The sequence below is a fragment of the Notamacropus eugenii genome, chromosome 1, assembly GCF_028372415.1.
Source record: "Notamacropus eugenii isolate mMacEug1 chromosome 1, mMacEug1.pri_v2, whole genome shotgun sequence".
Classification (NCBI taxonomy): Eukaryota; Metazoa; Chordata; class Mammalia; order Diprotodontia; family Macropodidae; genus Notamacropus; species Notamacropus eugenii.
Window position 1 is genome coordinate 310,307,867 of NC_092872.1, and position 17,991 is coordinate 310,325,857.

Consider the following 17,991-nt stretch of genomic DNA (forward strand, 5'->3'; position numbering starts at 1 on the left):
TATATTTTTTGGACATAACCAATACTAGAATGTCTATGTATACATTTTTTACAAAGGTTTTTTTTTTTATATATAACAGGGGAGGAAGGCAAGAGATAAAATAGAATTTTTTAGTTGAATAAAGTTAAATAAAAAAAACAGTAGCTTGCCTTTTATTGAGTTCTAGTTTATATCAAACAGATGACACAGGGCCATACTATTACCCTTTGTCCAGAGCTGCCCATTATGATTTGGTTAATGCAAGATGGTCACTATGAAAAAGTAGATAGGACACAAGAGGCTCTCATTATTAAACAGAAATAGCATCAAGTATCTACTATGTATCAGGCACTGTACTAGGTATTAGAATAAAAATATATCAGATGAAATAATTACTACTTTCAAGGAGCTTAGATTCTAATGGAGAGGACAATAAATGCAAATATATACACATGCATATATAAGTACATGCAGAATAATATAAAAATGACAAATACAAAAAATAGTCATTAAAATGTAAGGTAGTGGAGGAAGGAGGGTTAGGAGGCCCAGGTGGTGCTTGAACTACATTTTGAAGGAGAAAAAGGATTCCATGAAGCTGAGACAAAGATAAAGAAAGAGATAAAGAGAGAGTGAGTTCCAGGCATGAAGGATAGCCAGGGCAAAGGCAAAGAGATGTAAAAAAGAGTATAAAGTATACAGAGCAAGAAGACAGTGAAAGCCCACTGAGCTGGATCACAGAGTACAGGAGTCAGTGATGATGAAAAGATAGGGTGGAGCCAGATTGTAAAGGGCTTTAAAATCTAAAGAGAGTTTGTGTTTATCCTAAAGGCACTAAGGAGCCACTAGAGTTCTTAAAGCAGAGGCATGCCATAACCAGAAGGAAAATCTATTTGGCAGAAATGTGCAGGATGGAGTGGTGAGAGACCTGAGGCAAGTAAACCAGTTAGGAGGCATTTGCTAGAATACAGGTGAGAGGTAATGAAGGCTCGAACTAAGACAGTTGCTATGTGAGTACAGAGAAGAGGTCAAATACCAAGATATTATGGAGGCAGAAATAGCAAAAATTAGGAATTAATTAGGTTAAGTGAGGTGAAGAAGAATGAGGTTATAAACCTAGGAGACTAGAAGGATAGTGGTGTCTTTGATAGAAGTTTGGAAGAGAGCAGTGGTTGGGGAGCGGGGGGAGGAAAGATGAATTTTAAACACATTGAGATTGAGATGTCTCTGGGATATCCATTACATGGTACTCTGTCATGCTCATCCTGGCCCCTCATGTATAACTTGTCTTTCATAAACAGGTGGTGACTTTGCCAGAGGATGAGACTACCTAAGCCTAGCCCAATACTGTCTCCTCCACTAGTGCAATGGAATTGCTTCTATGAGGATTTAGCTATTGAGGAACGTTGTTTTGCCGGGTTCACTGATGATGCTGAGAGATGTGTATACAACTAGACCACAGTGCCAATTAATCCAGTAATGGCAGACACCCTGAGGGATAACAGTCATTCTAGTGGACTGAGCTATAAGCTGAATGGTTGGTATGTAGGGGACAGGACAGACAAGATTTTTATTTATGGTGATATCTAGGTAGTGGCCATGGAGTCTGGCTGAGCAACCTGGGGTACGTAAAACCCCTTTCCAATTTGGGGTGGGTGGGTAGAAGGGTAGAATTTTGCTGATGCCTTCTACGACAGTTTGTGAATGATATATTAGTGGGTGTCATACACCCTTAGCTGAACTGAATAACTGAGTCAGTGCTCTTATGAGAATGGCAGGGACTGAGGACTGGGTCCATTGTCAATCTGGATATGCAGGTTTTTATGTTATATTGTGGTGGACAGATGATCATATGATCCCCATAACTAAGGTTACATTGTAGCTATTTCTGCCCAATAATGTTTCCCATACTAACCAGAGCATCTACCTTTCAGAGATTAGTATGGCATTTTCTCATTTCTCAAGGCTTGTCTTTAACTGGCAAACGGATTGTAACGGCCCTCTTCTGCCACATCTGAGCAAAGTGTTCCCATCACTGCAGCTGATAGTTATTCCAGACATGGGATTACGGTGTCATAAAAGTTCACAGCAGTTACCCTCAAGAGCTCTTACAGTCTCCTGTGGGGGGTTCCCCATACCATTATCACTGAACAAGGCACCCATTTTGCTGAAAATAAGGTCCAAGACTGGGACAGTAGCCATTGTATCTACTGAGTTTTTCATCTTCCCTCTCATCCTCAGGCAACTGGTATCATTGAAAAATGGAATGGACTTTTAAAATAATAACTTCATCATCACACCCAATTATCATGGTTGATTGTCCCAACTCCCAGACACTGTTTGATCAATCAGTGCTATCCCAAGAACAGGGTAGGTCTTCCAGTCCAAGAGTTTCTTGGATCTGGCCATCAGGATGGCCTAATAAGAATAGACTACTTTGGGACATAGTCTCCATTAACCTTCTCCACCCCTTTCTTATTCTATTTTGAGTTACCTTATCCTTGAGGTTTCTGCTCGCTCAAAAGGTTCTATCCAAAGGTGTCAAACTCCCAAGTATGGCTGAAACAGGTTGAAATGTATTTGGGAAATGTTTAATTAAATAATTTTAAAATACAGCACAAATAATGCTAATTTGTGGCTAAGTCAATATGCAGCCCACAAGGTTCCATCTATATTTCACTTTGACACCACTATCTATACAACCTACTGAAATATTTCGGATCCCCCTCAGTTGGCAAGTTATTTCTATCCTAGGATACTTTGATTAACTCTTTGTTAGAAAGGCTTTGGAAGATGAAAGGGAAAAATTATTGGGAAGTGCTGTGTTTATAATAGGGAACAGGCAGAATGATCTTTTTTTATGAATATAGTAAATGGGAGTTCAGCTGGAACAAAGAGGGATCCTTTAGCTGACTTGGTGATAATCTCTTCACAGTTCAACATGCCCACCAAAGGTTAACACACTGTATGTGTTTGGTAGGACTATCAGATGAACTGGCATTAAATAATACATCTGTGGAAGGGTTCATCAAGAAAGTGGTCCAATTCATACCTGATATTATGGAGGATGACAAAAGATAGACCTCAGGAAAACCTGTTGACCACTGCAGTTGAATTTTTTTACTTATATCAGTTCCAATGGAATATGGCCAAATATCCCCCGAAAAATATTTCTGAAATAATTGGCAAGGGACTGTCAGAGTGAAAAATGACCTGTAATTCCATGCATCTTTATGTAATTATCTTAAAGGCAATTTTTCTAACTTGAAAAGAATGAAGTTTGTTACATGGAAACAGTGGAAATAAAAAATTGGACTTGGTTCTTGATTTGGAATATATCATGGAACGTAGCCAGATGGTGCAGTGGGCCTGGAGTCAGGAAGACCCAAGTTCAAATACTGCCTCAAACACATGCTGTGTGATCCTCAACAAGTCACTTGTTTGCCTCAGTTTTCTCATCTATAAAATGGGGACCATAATAGCATCTACTTGGCAGAGTTGTTGCAAGGATCAAATGAGATATCTGTAATGTGCTTAGCACATAGTAAGCACTATATAAATGTTTGCTATTATTTCTAAAGTTCATAGGATCATAAATTTGGAGAGGGTCTTAGAGGGCACCTAGTCCAATCTCTTCAACTTACAGATGAGGTCACACAGCCTGAGTAAATGGCAGAGCTGGATTTAAACTGAGGTCCTCTAATTCCAAATCAGTGTACTTCTCACTCTACTACACTATCCCCCACAATGAGTGAGTTAATTCCATGAAATACTGACTGAGATGGTAGTCCCCTGCTTTAGCAAAGTTCCTTCAGGAAACCAAGGAAGACAGTTACCTTCATATGTTATTTTGTTTAGAAAGGCAGTGGATAATTTCAGACCCAACGCCCTCGAAAGCGAATTGTCTGTAATTTCCAGCATAATGAAAAGGAAAGCAAAGAAGAGAAAATAAGTATGCTTTCCACTGACAAGAAAAAACAGGTTAGAAGGCTAGTTTGGCTGCTGAAAGAGAATTTTCAATATATCAGCAAGCATTTAGTAAATGTCGACTACATGCTAGTCACTATGCTAAGTGCTAGGAATAGAAAGACAGAAGTAAGCCGGTCCCTCATCTCAGGACATTTAAATTCTAATTTCAGCAAAAATTTGTATTGCATGGATTTACATGAAAGGATTATGAGTTTTTGCCGAGTCTGCTTTTAAGGTCTAGCTGAACAGTGAATTTTTAAGCACCATTAAGAAAATGGTGAAGAAATTCCAAGTACTGTGTGAATTACACTAACACCTAGACAGCAGTATAGCTGCTATTACAAATGTTCCTTCAGACAATCAAGACTTAAGTGTCAACCCAGAACACTCACCCCATGCACACAACAAGACCAACTGCAATTTACTGGAGGGAAATGGCCCTTACATGGACATTCCCATCATGGTGCTGATACATAGGAACAGAATGAGTGGGAGCAAGCTCATACTTTCAGGTTAGTATTAATCCTATGCTTTCTCCTTCCTCCCTCACCTGTGAGTGAATGTTCTCATAGTTATACATCTCATAAGATTTACCTTCTTAATTACAGTTTGTATAGCTTTTATTTTTATTATTGTCCCGTCATTTTATGCATATTGAGAAGGGAAAATCAGAGGTCATTTATAAACAGAATAGTTTATTTTTTAAATGTTTTCCTTCATTAATATAATGGTATACATTAAATCAGTTGATTTATTACTATTACATTGTACTATAGGTAATATATTATAATTCACAAAAACACACAAATTTGTTTGACTGTATTTAGTATTTATTTAGTCATTAAATTGTGATGTAAAGAAACAAGATACCATTCTTGTTCAGTCATGTCCAACTCTTAGACTCCATTTGGGGTTTTCTTGGCAAAGGTACTGGAGTGATTTGCCATTTCCTTCTTCAGTTCATTTTACAGATGAGGAAAAGGAGTTATATGACTTGCCCAGGGTCACAGAGCTAGTAAGCTTCTTATGCTAGATTTGAACTCAGGAAGATGAGTTCTCCTGACTCTAGGCCAGGCACTCTACTCTACTGCACCACCTTGCTGCCCAAGACACTATTTAGCTGTTTTGTGTTTGTCCTTATGTGCTTACTAGAGGTTTCTGACACTAATCTACAAGTGCCTTCAGCACGGAAGGACAGAAGACAGTAATATAGGAAAGGTGTGCTGTGATGTGTGCAACTTCAGGTTTTTAGAGGAGTCTCCAAATTTCAGTTTGAGAATTCATAAAACTTAAGTTCACATAGGATTTGTTATAGCTATGTATTCTACTCAGTTTGGATTCACTTCGCATAATAAAAGGCATCATGACACAGTCGAAAGAGCACTGGACTTAAGGTCAGGAAGACAGGTCAGGTCCCACTTTAGACTCATTAGCTAGATGGCCCAGGGCAAATAAATCACTTACTTCCTCTTAGTCTCAATTTCCTCTTCTGTAAAATGGGGATAGTATCTGTAGTAATTACCTTACAAGACTACTGTGAGGATCAACTAAGATAATGCAAAGTACTTTGCAAAACTTAAAAAACTATATAAATGTAAGTTGTTATTATCATATGTAGTGATGTAAAAAAATCAGTGAAACGTTTAGAAATATAAAGAAAAGGATAGAGACAAGGACAGTTGTGCTACTGTTGTGTTAAATTCAATACACACTTAAAAAAATTATAAATAGAAGTTCCTAGTTTGAGATAGAGTCCTCTACTATTTATTGTATTTGAAATATTCCTGTTTGTTAATGTTTTTCAAGTTCATTATGATTTTTTTAAAAATACCATCACATGGTTCACAAACACAGTGTGACTTAGGAGCTTATTTTTCAAAATGCATGGATCTGGGTCACCAAACTTTTCTACTCTTAAATGATTGCATACCAAGTCTAATTTTTAATAAATTTCAGGAAAACTAAACAATGATGAAACATGAGGACCCACACAGTACCAGCTTACCGTTCTGAATTTTACCAGTACTCTGAGAGACACAATGAGGAAAAAAAAAGGTTTGAGGAATGGGTAACATTTTAAGCTATTGCTTACCATTTCTTTGGTACCATGTAAATGTCATTCATTCAGTATACATAGGAATATTTGTCAACACTGATAGGTCCAATCTGTCTTCTCTCCATTATTCCTCTCCTAAAATGAGGCCATATCTGCATCTTTCCCACCCTAGACCTCTATTATTCAGCCTTATTATGTAAGAAATGAAGGGTAGAGACTCTATTCTGCTCATCCCCTATTTTTTAACTAAGGAGACTGACTTGCCCAAGCATAACTGAGCTAAGACTAGAACTGTTTTCTGACAGAGTGTGTACTTGACTACTGAAATAACTAACAGGCCAGATACATAATACAGACACCTAAAGGAGACAACTGCTGCTTCTCCCTTCTCTTCCTCCTTTTTGTTTCATTACACTTTCTTCCCTCAGTCAGGCAGGGTGGAGACGGAATGACAAAGGGAGGATTTCTGACAGAAATGCTGTACAAAGAACCCCTAGGAGAATAGTTACAGTAAAAAAAAAGAGGGGGGGGGGTCATATCAGCCTAATGACCTGCAAAACAGGGAAATGCTGACCCAAAGACAAAGGAAGCTCAATGGATCCAAAACAAAAAACACAACTTAGTCTCCTCCCTATCCCCTTGGCCAGCTAAGCTCAGATTTCTGATTCTTATCCAGGATTTAATGGATCAGCATGAGCTGTAAGAACCTCAACCCAGCTCTGGCACTCTGGTCTGAACATCACCATTTTATTTTTTAGGAACAAGAAGGCACATATAATAAGTATCGAAAGCAGAAAGCTGCGGGATCACAAATCATATTTAATAACGCTGACCCAGACCTCTGCTGAGCAACTTTGAAGTTTATGTTAACAGAATGACAATAGGGTTACCCTCTAACAGAAAAATTTGAGAAACAGCAGCAAATAAAGAACCCTAAGGAGTACAAATGGATGTGTACAGAAAGCTTAACCAGTTCTTTTCACCAACTGAAGACCTTGCTTCTTATTTTATGGAGAAACCTGAGGTCATTCAGTGAGATGATTTTCTTCTCAAAACACACTCAGCTCTCTTATCTTTTCCTCCCATCAGGTGGCCCTTCCACTTACAGATTTTCATGTAGATTTCTCCCTCCCTCCCTTTCTCTCTCAATTACTCAAGTCTCCCCAATTCCTAAAACACCTTCACTACCCCCTACCATCCCCTCAAGCTATTGTCCTACATCTCCTCTCCTTTTCTCAGTCAGACTCCTCAAAAATTTAGTCTTCCCTTTTACATTTTCTCCTGTCTCTGAGAGACAACTAGGTGATATAGTGAATAGAATGATGAACCTAGAGCCAGGAAGCCCCCAGCTCAAAACCAGCATCAGACAATTACTAGTTATTATGACCCACTTCCATCTGCCTGCAATGGCAATTTAATTATTTACTTTTTATTTATCTAAACATTTTTATTTTTTAAAAATTAATTTATTTTTAGTTTTTAACATTCATTTCAATACCTGTATTTATTTCCCATGCAAAAACAATTCTCAGCATTTGTTCCTAAAACTTTGAGTTTCAACTTCTCTCCCTTTCTCCTTCCCAACACATACCCACTGTGAAGGCATGCAATTCAATGTAGGCTATACATGTTTAGTCATGCAAAAGACTTCCATAACAGTCATGTTGTGAAAGACTATATTTCCCTCCATCCTATCCTGTCCCCCATTTATTCTATTCTCTCTTTTGTCCTTGTCCCTCCCCAAGTGTTTACTTCTAATTACTCCCTCCTCCCATTTGCCATCCCTTCTATCATCCCACCCACATCGAATTTATCCCCCTCTCCCCTGCTTTCCTGTAGTGTAAGATAGATTTTCATACCAAATTGAATGTGCATGTTATTCCCTCCTTAAGCCAAATGTGAAGACAGTAAGTTTCACTTCTTCCCTCTCACCTTCCCCCTTTTCCCCTCCATTGAAAAAGGTTTTTCTTGCCTCTTTTATAAGAGAATTTGCCCCATTACACTTCACCCTTTCTCTTCCCAATATATTCCTCTCTCACCCCTTAATTTAATTTTTTTTTAGATATCATCCCTTCCTATTCAACTCATCCTGTGCCCTTTGTCTATATGTATATAATCCCTCTAACTACCCAGATACTGGGAAAAGTCTCAGGAGTTACAAATATTATCTTTCCATATAGGAATGTAAACAGTTCAACTTTAGTAAGTCCCTTATGATTTCTCTTTCCTGTTTACCTTTTCATGCTTCTCTTCATTCTTGTGTTTGAAAGTCATATTTTCTATTCAGCTCTGGTCTTTTCATCAAGAATGCTTGAAAGTCCTCTAGTTCATTGAATGACCATTTCTCCTTCTGAAGTATTATACTCAGTTTTGCTGGGTAGGTGATTCTTGGTTTTAATCCTAGTTCCTTTGACTTCTAGAATACCATATTCCAAGCCCTTTGATCCCTTAATGTAGAAGCTACTAGATCTTGTGTTATCCTGATTGTATTTCCACAGCACTTGAATTGTTTATTTCTGGCTGCTTGCAATATTTTCTCTTTGACCTGGGAACTCTGGAATCTGGCTATAATATTCCTAGGAATTTTTCCTTTTGGATCTCCTTCAGGAAGTGATTGGTGGATTCTTTTGATATTTATTTTACGTGCTGGTTCTAGAATCTCAGGGCAGTTTTCCTTGATAATTTCATGAAAGATGATGTCTAGGCTCTTTTTTTATCACAGCTTTCAGGTAGCCCCATAATTTTTAAATTGTCTCTCCTGGATCTATTTTCCAGGTCAGTTGTTTTTCCAATGAGATATTTCACATTGCCTTCTATTTTTTCATTCTTTTGGTTTTGTTTTGTAATTTCTTGGTTTCTTATAAAGTCATTAGCTTCCATCTTGCTCCATTCTAATTTTGAAAGAACTATTTTCTTCAGTGAGCTTTTGAACCTCCTTTTCCATTTGGCTAATTCTTCTTTTTAATGCATTTTTCTCCTCATTGGCTTTTTGGACCTCTTTCGCCATTTGGGTTAGTCTATTTTTAAAGGTGTTATTTTCTTCAGCATTTTTTTGGGTCTCCTTTAGCAAGCTGTTGGCTTCACTTTTCATGATTTTCTTGCATCACTCTCATTTCTCTTCCCAATTTTTCCTCCACCTCTCTTACTTTTGAGCTTTTCCAGGGCCTGAGATCACTGCAAATTTATTTTGGAAGTTTTGAATGAAGAAGCCTTGACTTTGATGTCTTCCTCTAATGGTATGCTTCGTTCTTCCTCCTTTGAGAGGATGGAGGAAAACACTTGTTCACCAAAAAGTAACCTTCTATAGTCTTATTTTTTTTCCCTTTTTTGGACATTTCCCCAGTCATTTACTTGACTTTTGAGTCCTTTGTCAGGTGAAGGGTATACTCCAGGAATCTGTAAGTTCTCAGTTCCTCCAAGGTGGCACAATCAAAGAAGAGGAGTTTACTCCTCTCCTGGCCTGCACTCTGGTCTGGGAGCAACCACAAGATTTTCTAACAAGGATCTGTGAGTATGGTACCCTCTCCACAACCACCTCTAGCTCCACCACATCAGTGCTCCTCCTCACCCCAGGGCCACCATTCGGGGCTGAGTTTCAGATCAACTGCTTGATTTCCCCAGGGTCCTTAGGCTGAGGGCTCCAAAAATGGACACTGCAGCCACCTGGGGCAAGGGCTAGGGCAGAACCCTGCTCCCTTCTCACCCAGGTGAAAGTGCTTTCTCACTGACCTCTGAAGTTATCTTTGGCATTTGTGGGCTAAGGAATCTGGGAGCCACTGCTGCTACCCAGGATTCCACACCCTGAAGCCAGCTCCAGTACTGTCCCTGCTGCACCTTATGGCCAAAGCTGGGCTGTGCTCTGTTCTGAGTATGGTGTGATAGACCTCTCCTGTAGGCCTTCCAGGCTGTCTTGGGCTAAAAATCTCGGTCACTCTGTCGTTTTGTGGCTTCTGCTGCTGTAGAATTTGTTTAGAGTCATTTTTACAGGTATTTTGTGGACTTTGAGGGGAGAGCTACAGCAGGTCTGTCCTTCTATTCAGCCATCTTGGCTCCATCCCCAAATGAGATCTGTAATGGCAATTTAAATGGGAAAATCTTTCTCATTCATTAATTAGGCCCACATGAACTGCTTAAATCACATGGGAGCCTCAGTCACATGTGGTGGGAGGAGCTTGCTGAACAGGTGGAACAGGAAGATTGTAGCAGAACTGGAGGAAGTTGGTCAGGATAGTCAGAGCTGGGAAGGACACAGGCAGGCAGGCATAGCTTAGGCTTTTGAGTGTTTGTGGGAAGTGCCAGCAGTGGGCAGGGAGGCTTGGGAATGGCTTTGCCCCCTGCAGTGATAACCTGTATTGACTTCTTGGCTACTATGACAGATTTTGCTTCCTGGTTCTGGGATTTGGCTTTCTTTTGTCTGAACAAATATTTTTCTTCTGCCTTCTATATGGAAAGTCTGTTATATTTTGTGATTGAGAACTACACAGCATATTCATAGTCACCACCAGTACTGTGAATATTGCTTTGGTGATACACTGCCTCAGTTTCCTCAACTGTAAAACAGAGGATAATTAGGGTGATTGTGAGAATCAAATGAGATAAAGTGCTGAACACAATGCATAGTATGTACTGTGTGTGTTTGTCCTTTGCTGCTGAAGAAGACCATGCCATCAGAGAAATAATGACATGACTTGCGCTTGACTTTGTTTTGAGTGAGGGAGGGCTGTGCAGGTCACCAGCCTCACTTCTCTTCCAGAGCCATCTGAATCCAGTGACCAGATATTCATCAGGATGACTGAAGATGACCCAGGGTGAGGCATTTAGGGTTAAGTGACTTGCCTAAAGTCACACAGCTAGTGAGCATCAAGTGTCTGAGGTGAGATTTGAACTCAGGTCCTCCTGACTCCTGCACCGGTGCTCTATCCACTGCATCACCTAGCTGCCCCATAGTATGTACTAGGTGCTTAATAAATGCTCATTTCCACCCTCCCTCTCACTTCTCAATCCTTTACAATCTGGCTTCCAATCTCATAACTCAATTGAAACTGCTCTCTCCAGTTACCAATGATTATTTAATTGCTAAATTTGATGTTCTTTTCTTAGACCTCATCCTTTTTGACACTTCTACTATATTTAATACTGTTGACTATTCCTTCATCCTGGTCATCTAATGGTATAAAAGTCTACTCACATGGAGTCAGGGTCCTTCAGACTTGTCAGTCATCCAAAGATCAAGCAAGTCACCACATGCTGTCCCTCTGACCAGACTCATTTCCATACTGCTATTTTAGCAAGAAAAAACAAACTCCTTTGTATGGTTCTTATTTTTTTTTATTGGTACAAAGCAGCCTTTATTTCATCCCAAAGAAATTCATAAAATGCATAAACAATTAACAGTAGGTCACAGAAGGCAGCTGGTGGTATAGCAGATGAGAGCACTGAATCTGGAGTCTAGAAGACCCAAATTCAAATCCAGCTACAGACACTAGCTATGTGGAAGTCACATAACCTTTATTTGCCCCAATTTCTTCAACTGTATGTATTATGGAGATAATAATGGCACCTACCTTGTAGCACTGTTGTAAGGATCAAACAGGAAAACATTTGTTAAAACCTTTAGTACAGTAAAAGCCTGGCACATAGTAAATGCTTATTCCCTCCCTCTTTCCCTTCTTCATAGACAACTGATATAATTCTTATTTTCTGATAAATTCCTCCTTTCCCCAGAGTCATATATAGTCATCCAGGATTAGAGGACTATCCTGTGGTTAGGACTATTCTCAAAAAGAAAATGAATTTGTGGTTTACTAGATACAACAACTTCCTCAACACCTTAATGTATCTCACTTTTACCCCAAATAATAATACAGGAATCTAGCCTTATAGAACTACCTTGAGGCTTGGACTTCCCCAGAAGTCTCCTAAATGGGGTAACTCCCAGACATTCTAGTGAGTCTCATTTTTAAGCCCAGGAAGACATTCAGGCCTTGAGTCATATGCTACTGTCAAAAGGCAACCCTCCCTCACTCAAAATAAAATAAAGTGCAAGTCATGTCATCATTTCTCTGATGGCATGGTCTTCTTTGGCAACGAAAGATGAACACACTGTCAAAAGGACTCAATAGTACCCATGGAAGAAAAACAAACTGGGGGTTGTTAGCAAGGGAAGCTCTTTCATTTTCCCTGCACTGCCTGAAGATTCTCTGTACAACTTTGAAAGCCCATCACAACTTGGCCCCAACCTATCCTTCTAGCCTTTGTGGAAGTATATTAAAAAACAAAAACAAAGAAAACCCTTCATTTCCAGCAAGATTGAAAATATAAATAGTATTTTCTCTGGTCAAAAAGTCCTTCCCAGAATTCTCTGTCTGAAAGTGGGTTAAGTAGAGAATAACAGACCTTTCTTAGAAAAATGGACTAAGAAAGCTAATTAACCTTAACTCTTGTGAATGAAGCCCCTGGCATTAGAAGTGCCTTCTTTGGTTATTCAAAAGAAACTGTGATACCTGGTAATGATGAAAAGAAAGTAGTCCTTCCTTTCCATCCTATAAGTTGATGATGGAGCTGAGCAATAATGTTAACTCCCAAACTATTTTAATCTTTATGGTCTTTTCCGAATTCAAGGTTCCTATAAATGTTACCATACATTTTCTTGGGGTAGAGTCTTGTCTGAGGGTATTAGGGATGGAATGGCTGCCATTAGGCTATGCCAGTTTGGCCATCTCTCTCTAGGCTAGATATACTTAGATATTAGAATAATAGTATATGAAAATAGTTTCTGGCAGACCCATACCTAAATGCCGAGAACAATAATATTTTTTTCTTCAACATCTCACCTCCCCTACCTATACTCTATGATCCAACCAAACTGGTCTTTCTTTTCCTCACAAATGGCATTCTGTCTTACATGCCTTTCTTTACCCTGCCTATTCCTCATAGCTGGAAATATATTCCCTATGTCTGCCTCACAGAATCTCTCTTTTTCTTTAAGACCCTACCTTTTTTCTACATTAAGTCTTCCCTGATCCCTCAACAGTGAGTACCTGCCTTCCAACCACCTTTATTTTGTATTTGTTTTGTATAAATGTACATGCTATGTTAGAATGTAAACTCCCAGAAACTAGGAATTGCTTAATTTTTCTTTTTGTCTTTGTATTCCCAGGGCCTACCAATGCCCCTGGAATACAGCAGGTACTTAACAAGTACTTGCTGAATGACTGAAAGCAAACAGAATCATATTTGACAAATGGAAATAATCCGATTAATCAGCCCACAAACTAGGCTCTATCTCATTCCTGGCACATAAGTTCTTGATAAATGTTTACTGATTGATTCTCCAATCTGACTTACACTGATGGATTGGGGAAGCTGGGTGGTACAGTGGATAGAGCTCTGGACCTAGAGTAAGGAAAATGAGTTCAAATCTGGCCTCAGACACTTATTAGCTACGATCTTGGGCAAGGCAGTTAACCTATCTTTGCCTCAGAGGTTTCCTCATCTGTAAGGTGGAGATAGTAATAGCACCTATCTCTTTGGGTTGCTGTGAGGATCAAATGAGATAATATTTGTAAAGTTCTTGGCACATAGTAAGCGCTATATAAATGCTAGCTAATATTATTATTATTATAGTCTCAATTATTACTAAAAGCACTATCCATTTGGGAGATTATCCATACTAAACAAAGACTTCCAATTAGGCCTTGGCCTGGGAAAACTGCAAAATAGACAAGTTCACCTAATTCTCCAATCTTTTTCATTTCTCCCCCACTTCGTTTTTGGTAACTCCCTTCACCACCACTACCAATCCCCTTCCCTGAGTCTACAGAGGGTCAGTTTTACCTGATACCCCCTTTAATGTTCAGGTCCCTGCAATCTAGATTTTCCTTCCTCTGTACTTCAGCAAAATTAACCTGCCCCATGACCCATAGCCTACAAAGTCACTGCAGAAAGTGTAGGGACCTGGTGTGCTCTCATGCCAGGGAAAAAATGCATTTTAACAGAGATTTTCAATGTCTTAACCCAATGAAGTAATATGAGCATTTTTATTACCTTCTAACAGTCCTCAAATTACAAATTACTACATAAAGAGCATTGGTCTTTGGAGTCAGGATGGCTAGGTTCAAGTTCCAGCCTACATCTGCTAGGAAAGTATCATGGCCAAGTCACAATCTGAGTCTTAGTTTCTCCACTTTACACATGACAAAATTGAAGCTTAGAGCCTATAGAGAGGTAGATTTCACTTAGAAAAAAGGAGAAAAGCTTCCAAAAAGTTAGATTTGTCTAAGAGTGTAATGAACTGCCTCATGAGGTAGTGAACCCCATCACTGGAAGTCTTCAAGTGGAGGCTTGATGATGTCAACAAGGATTGAGTAAAAGGCCATCCTATTCAGGAACGGGTTGAACTAAGATGACTTCCAACTCTGAAAGCCTCTAATTTTACAAATAATGACTTACTGAAGTAATGTAAATTTACTGAAGTAATGTAAATGTAACATCATTACATTTAATGATATTACAAGTCAAGATAATAGTTATTGAAGCAATGAACTCAAATTCAACTCTAGTTCTCCTATTTCCTATTTACTACCATCACTACCACTAACATTTGCATAGTGCTTTAAGGTTAATAAAATATTTTACATAAATCCTCTCATTTGATTTTTAGATTTTTTACTAGAACAGATGAGCCATATGCAGGCATGACACACATAATTTAAAATCTAGGGCCTCCCCCGAATCTCTTAATAAGGTGGGAGGCAATGGGAAATAAGTCATAAGAAGAAAATAAATGGCAAACCAAAATCAGAACCAAGAAAATAAGATGTGCTTACCGGAAACTGAATGAAAAGTTTGTTACATACTTGTTAGGTACCTACAAGTCTAAAATCAGGGATGGATTAAAATTTCTGTGGAACAGGTTTTGCCATCTGATATTCTGTCTGTGAAATGAATAAAGATAAGTAATTTATGAGTGCAATATTCCTGAACAATTACTAATCTATTGGTGTCATATTTTTCTGATCCTACAATGGAAAATTAGTCATTGCTTCTCTGTCAAAGAGAACCTAGCTTTACCCTTTATTTAAAAGTAAAAATCAAAATTTCAAAAGCCATGAAAATGAGAAGAAGTAGGGAGAATGGGGGAAGGGATAATAGAATAAAGTGGAGAGGTGAAAAAGCTCTGAATCCACAAAAGTTATGATCATGGAGACAATCTCCTATTAAGAGTTTTTCTGTTGGTGTAGAAAATGTGTGAGCTAGATCAGAAGTCCCAGTCTTTTTCATGAAGGACTTGTTTGGTCATGGAAGCAGGAGTAATGAAAATGTCAATCTTAATGACAGGTTGCTAAGGTGGTTCCCAATAGATTTATTGAATCAGGTCTGCAAATCTATGCAATTACCACGGTTCTGAAGAAAAGAGGCTGTATTGTATACAGTCCCAGCTTTTCTCTCTCCCTATGGCTAAGAGCAAACCCCTTCTGGAGGTAAGGAACACAAATTCAGTTCATCTCCCCACTGTTCCCCAATAACCTTCAATTATCACTCCTTCCTTCTCTATACACTGATCCAAGACAGCATGCCCACTGTAACAAGGATCTGAGTAATTTAGTCATTTAACGATGGGCACTATCCTCCTTCAAGGCTTTCCCATTCAGGTCCATGGAAGTGCCTGCTTGGCTTCTTGTGGCTAAAGAATGTGCTCAGAAGTAGGCAGAAATGCAGAGGGAAAATGAACATGCATTTGTCTGTGATGCAAATGTCCAGGTTAGTGTGAGCACGGAAGGAAAGATAAGGCTATTAAAGCAGTAGTTGTATGTGTTGTGGTGAATGTCTATGGAACTGGATTTCAAAGTTTCCCACATCCCAAAATTTACTTATAAATTTTTTTAAAATTAAGAAATCTATGCTCTATTAGCTTTAAATTTAGAAAAGGTTTTATTTGTTGACGTCTATCACCGATATGGAGACAATTACAAAATCATACTTTTTGTTGGATGCTAGTCACATATTTCTTTCTAAGCCTGCTGGGAGCCAGGGAAGCACACAACAAGCTTCCTTAGGAAATTAGAAAAATATATCATCATTAATAAGTTGCATTTTGGACACTTATCAGTATCACGCATAGTTATCTTAAGGTTCTAAACATTTGCTGCATGACCACACAGCTTCAGAGATAAGTTAGGGGTTAAAAAGATGTCAGTGTTGCAGATGGGGGCAGAGGTGAAGGATGAGGAATGATGCAGGAACTTCATGCCTTGATCCTGAAAAGGGAAGTCTCTCTAGCAGAAAAGGACTGCATTATAAACCTGGCTGGGTCATGCATATGGGAAACAGCATAATAAGAAAAGCAGAGTAAATTATTTAGGTTATTTCCTGATGTCTGCAAGGAGCCATATTCATGACTCCTACCCCTCCTTTCTGTTCTCCCAAGTGAAAAACTTCTGGTCAAAGAACAATTCCCTTCCAGCATCAGGGTGGAATAAGTTAACAAGAAGTTACTATTTTAATCTATGGCACACTGAGGGGTCACATAAGACCCATCCAGAATGGGCTGCGTGATTTCAAGACTGAATTGGAGACAAGGAATCTGGTTCTTTCCGGAAAAGATTTTTCTTCCCTTTCAATTGTGAAGTGATCAACTTTCTATATCTGACAGCCCCTTTTGAATAAGGACCAAAGGAACCAGAATGGAAATAAATGGATCAAAAACTCTGGGCAGGTGTCCCTCATTCTCTATTTCTTGTCTCTGTGAGGTAAGAAGAAGGGAAGAAGAATTCAATAAAAGCCTCCGTTGTCCACTAAAATAAGAGCAAGGAAAAGACAGAGTGACCTTGCCCAATGAGTATTCAAGAAACCTTACACCATCCCTAGGAAGCCCTGCCCAGCCACAGAAGGGGGCTCACAAGAGGTGCAGATTAGTTCTTCTAAGTTTAACTACAGGAAGCTCTGATATTTAGTGCTGCCCCAAAATGGGAGATTGGGAGGGAGAGAAAGGGAAGGCACCTTCCTCCTCAGCTCCCCGATGCAGTCCCAGCGTCTCTTCCTGCTCCCTCCGTCTCTTGCCAGGAGAGAAGCTAGCCCACCAGCTCCACCAGCAGATTATCCCCATGCTTCTGGAGCAGTTTCTGATGATTGTGACTGACCGACCATTGCTGCGGCAGATGCCTGGGCTTCATGGAGTCCAAGAAGTGTTGGCGCCAGCGACTCTCCAGCTGCATGAGGGAGCGCAGCCCACCTTTCGCATGGCACTGTACCACCTTCAGCCCGTGGGGAACATAGCTCTCATTGGCAATCCTGCCAAGACACAAGGCAAAAAGCTAGCATCGTGGGGTACCGTGTCAAGCAGAGATCAGATGGGGGTTGGGGGAGGTGAAACCTGGGCAGTGTGTGAGGTAGTTTTCCTAAAACTGCTTTTATTTTCTTCTCTTTTTACTCTTTCTTACAAGGGACAGCTCTCTGGGAAGGGACCAGAAATGAGAGAAATCTGGAAATCAAAGTGACATAAAAACAAAAGAGAACAAAAAAACTTTTAAAAACAAATTAGGGTATTAATAAAAATATTTATCTTCACTCTGCAGTGGCTTTTCAGACCAGTCCACCAGCCCCTTAGTTTACCCACTCTGGACAGTATTCTGTGAGCTGTTACTCTGCCTACATATAATTGTGAGAATCCAGTTTGGATAAGAGTAGCTTTTGCAGTGCACAAAATTATGGTCCATTGCTATATGGCCTTCCTTAGATACAGGTTCACAAATCATATACATAAGAAGCATTTCAATTACAGCAGGTGCTGTTTAATGGAAAGAATAATCTCTGCCACCTTCCTACTTTACAAGAATGTCTTAAAGATTAATGAGGTGCTACTTGAAAAAGATTCCACTTCCTTCAAAACAATACCCCAAAGAAGTGCTCTCAACCTCACCCAAAATACAGTACCTTTCCTGCAACTCCCTCCCCAGTCGACTCCAAACATATTCCTTCACCCAGAG

At 39.3% G+C, this 17,991-nt stretch overlaps 1 protein-coding gene and 1 long non-coding RNA gene across 4 annotated transcripts in view; one reads left to right on the forward strand and one right to left on the reverse strand.

Moving 5' to 3' along the window:
- The window catches only part of LOC140517881 (uncharacterized), a 94,587-nt gene that overhangs the window by 59,625 nt on the left and 16,971 nt on the right, over positions 1 to 17,991 (forward strand). The window lies entirely within an intron of this gene.
- Positions 15,919 to 17,991, reverse strand: part of EXD2 (exonuclease 3'-5' domain containing 2) — a 50,883-nt gene continuing 48,810 nt past the window's right edge. For all 3 annotated transcript variants that reach the window (XM_072629503.1, XM_072629502.1, XM_072629504.1), the window contains one exon: positions 15,919 to 17,296. In XM_072629503.1, the coding sequence (XP_072485604.1) occupies positions 17,077 to 17,296 (220 nt within the window). In that variant the 3' untranslated portion in view covers positions 15,919 to 17,076. The remainder of the gene's footprint in view (positions 17,297 to 17,991) is intronic.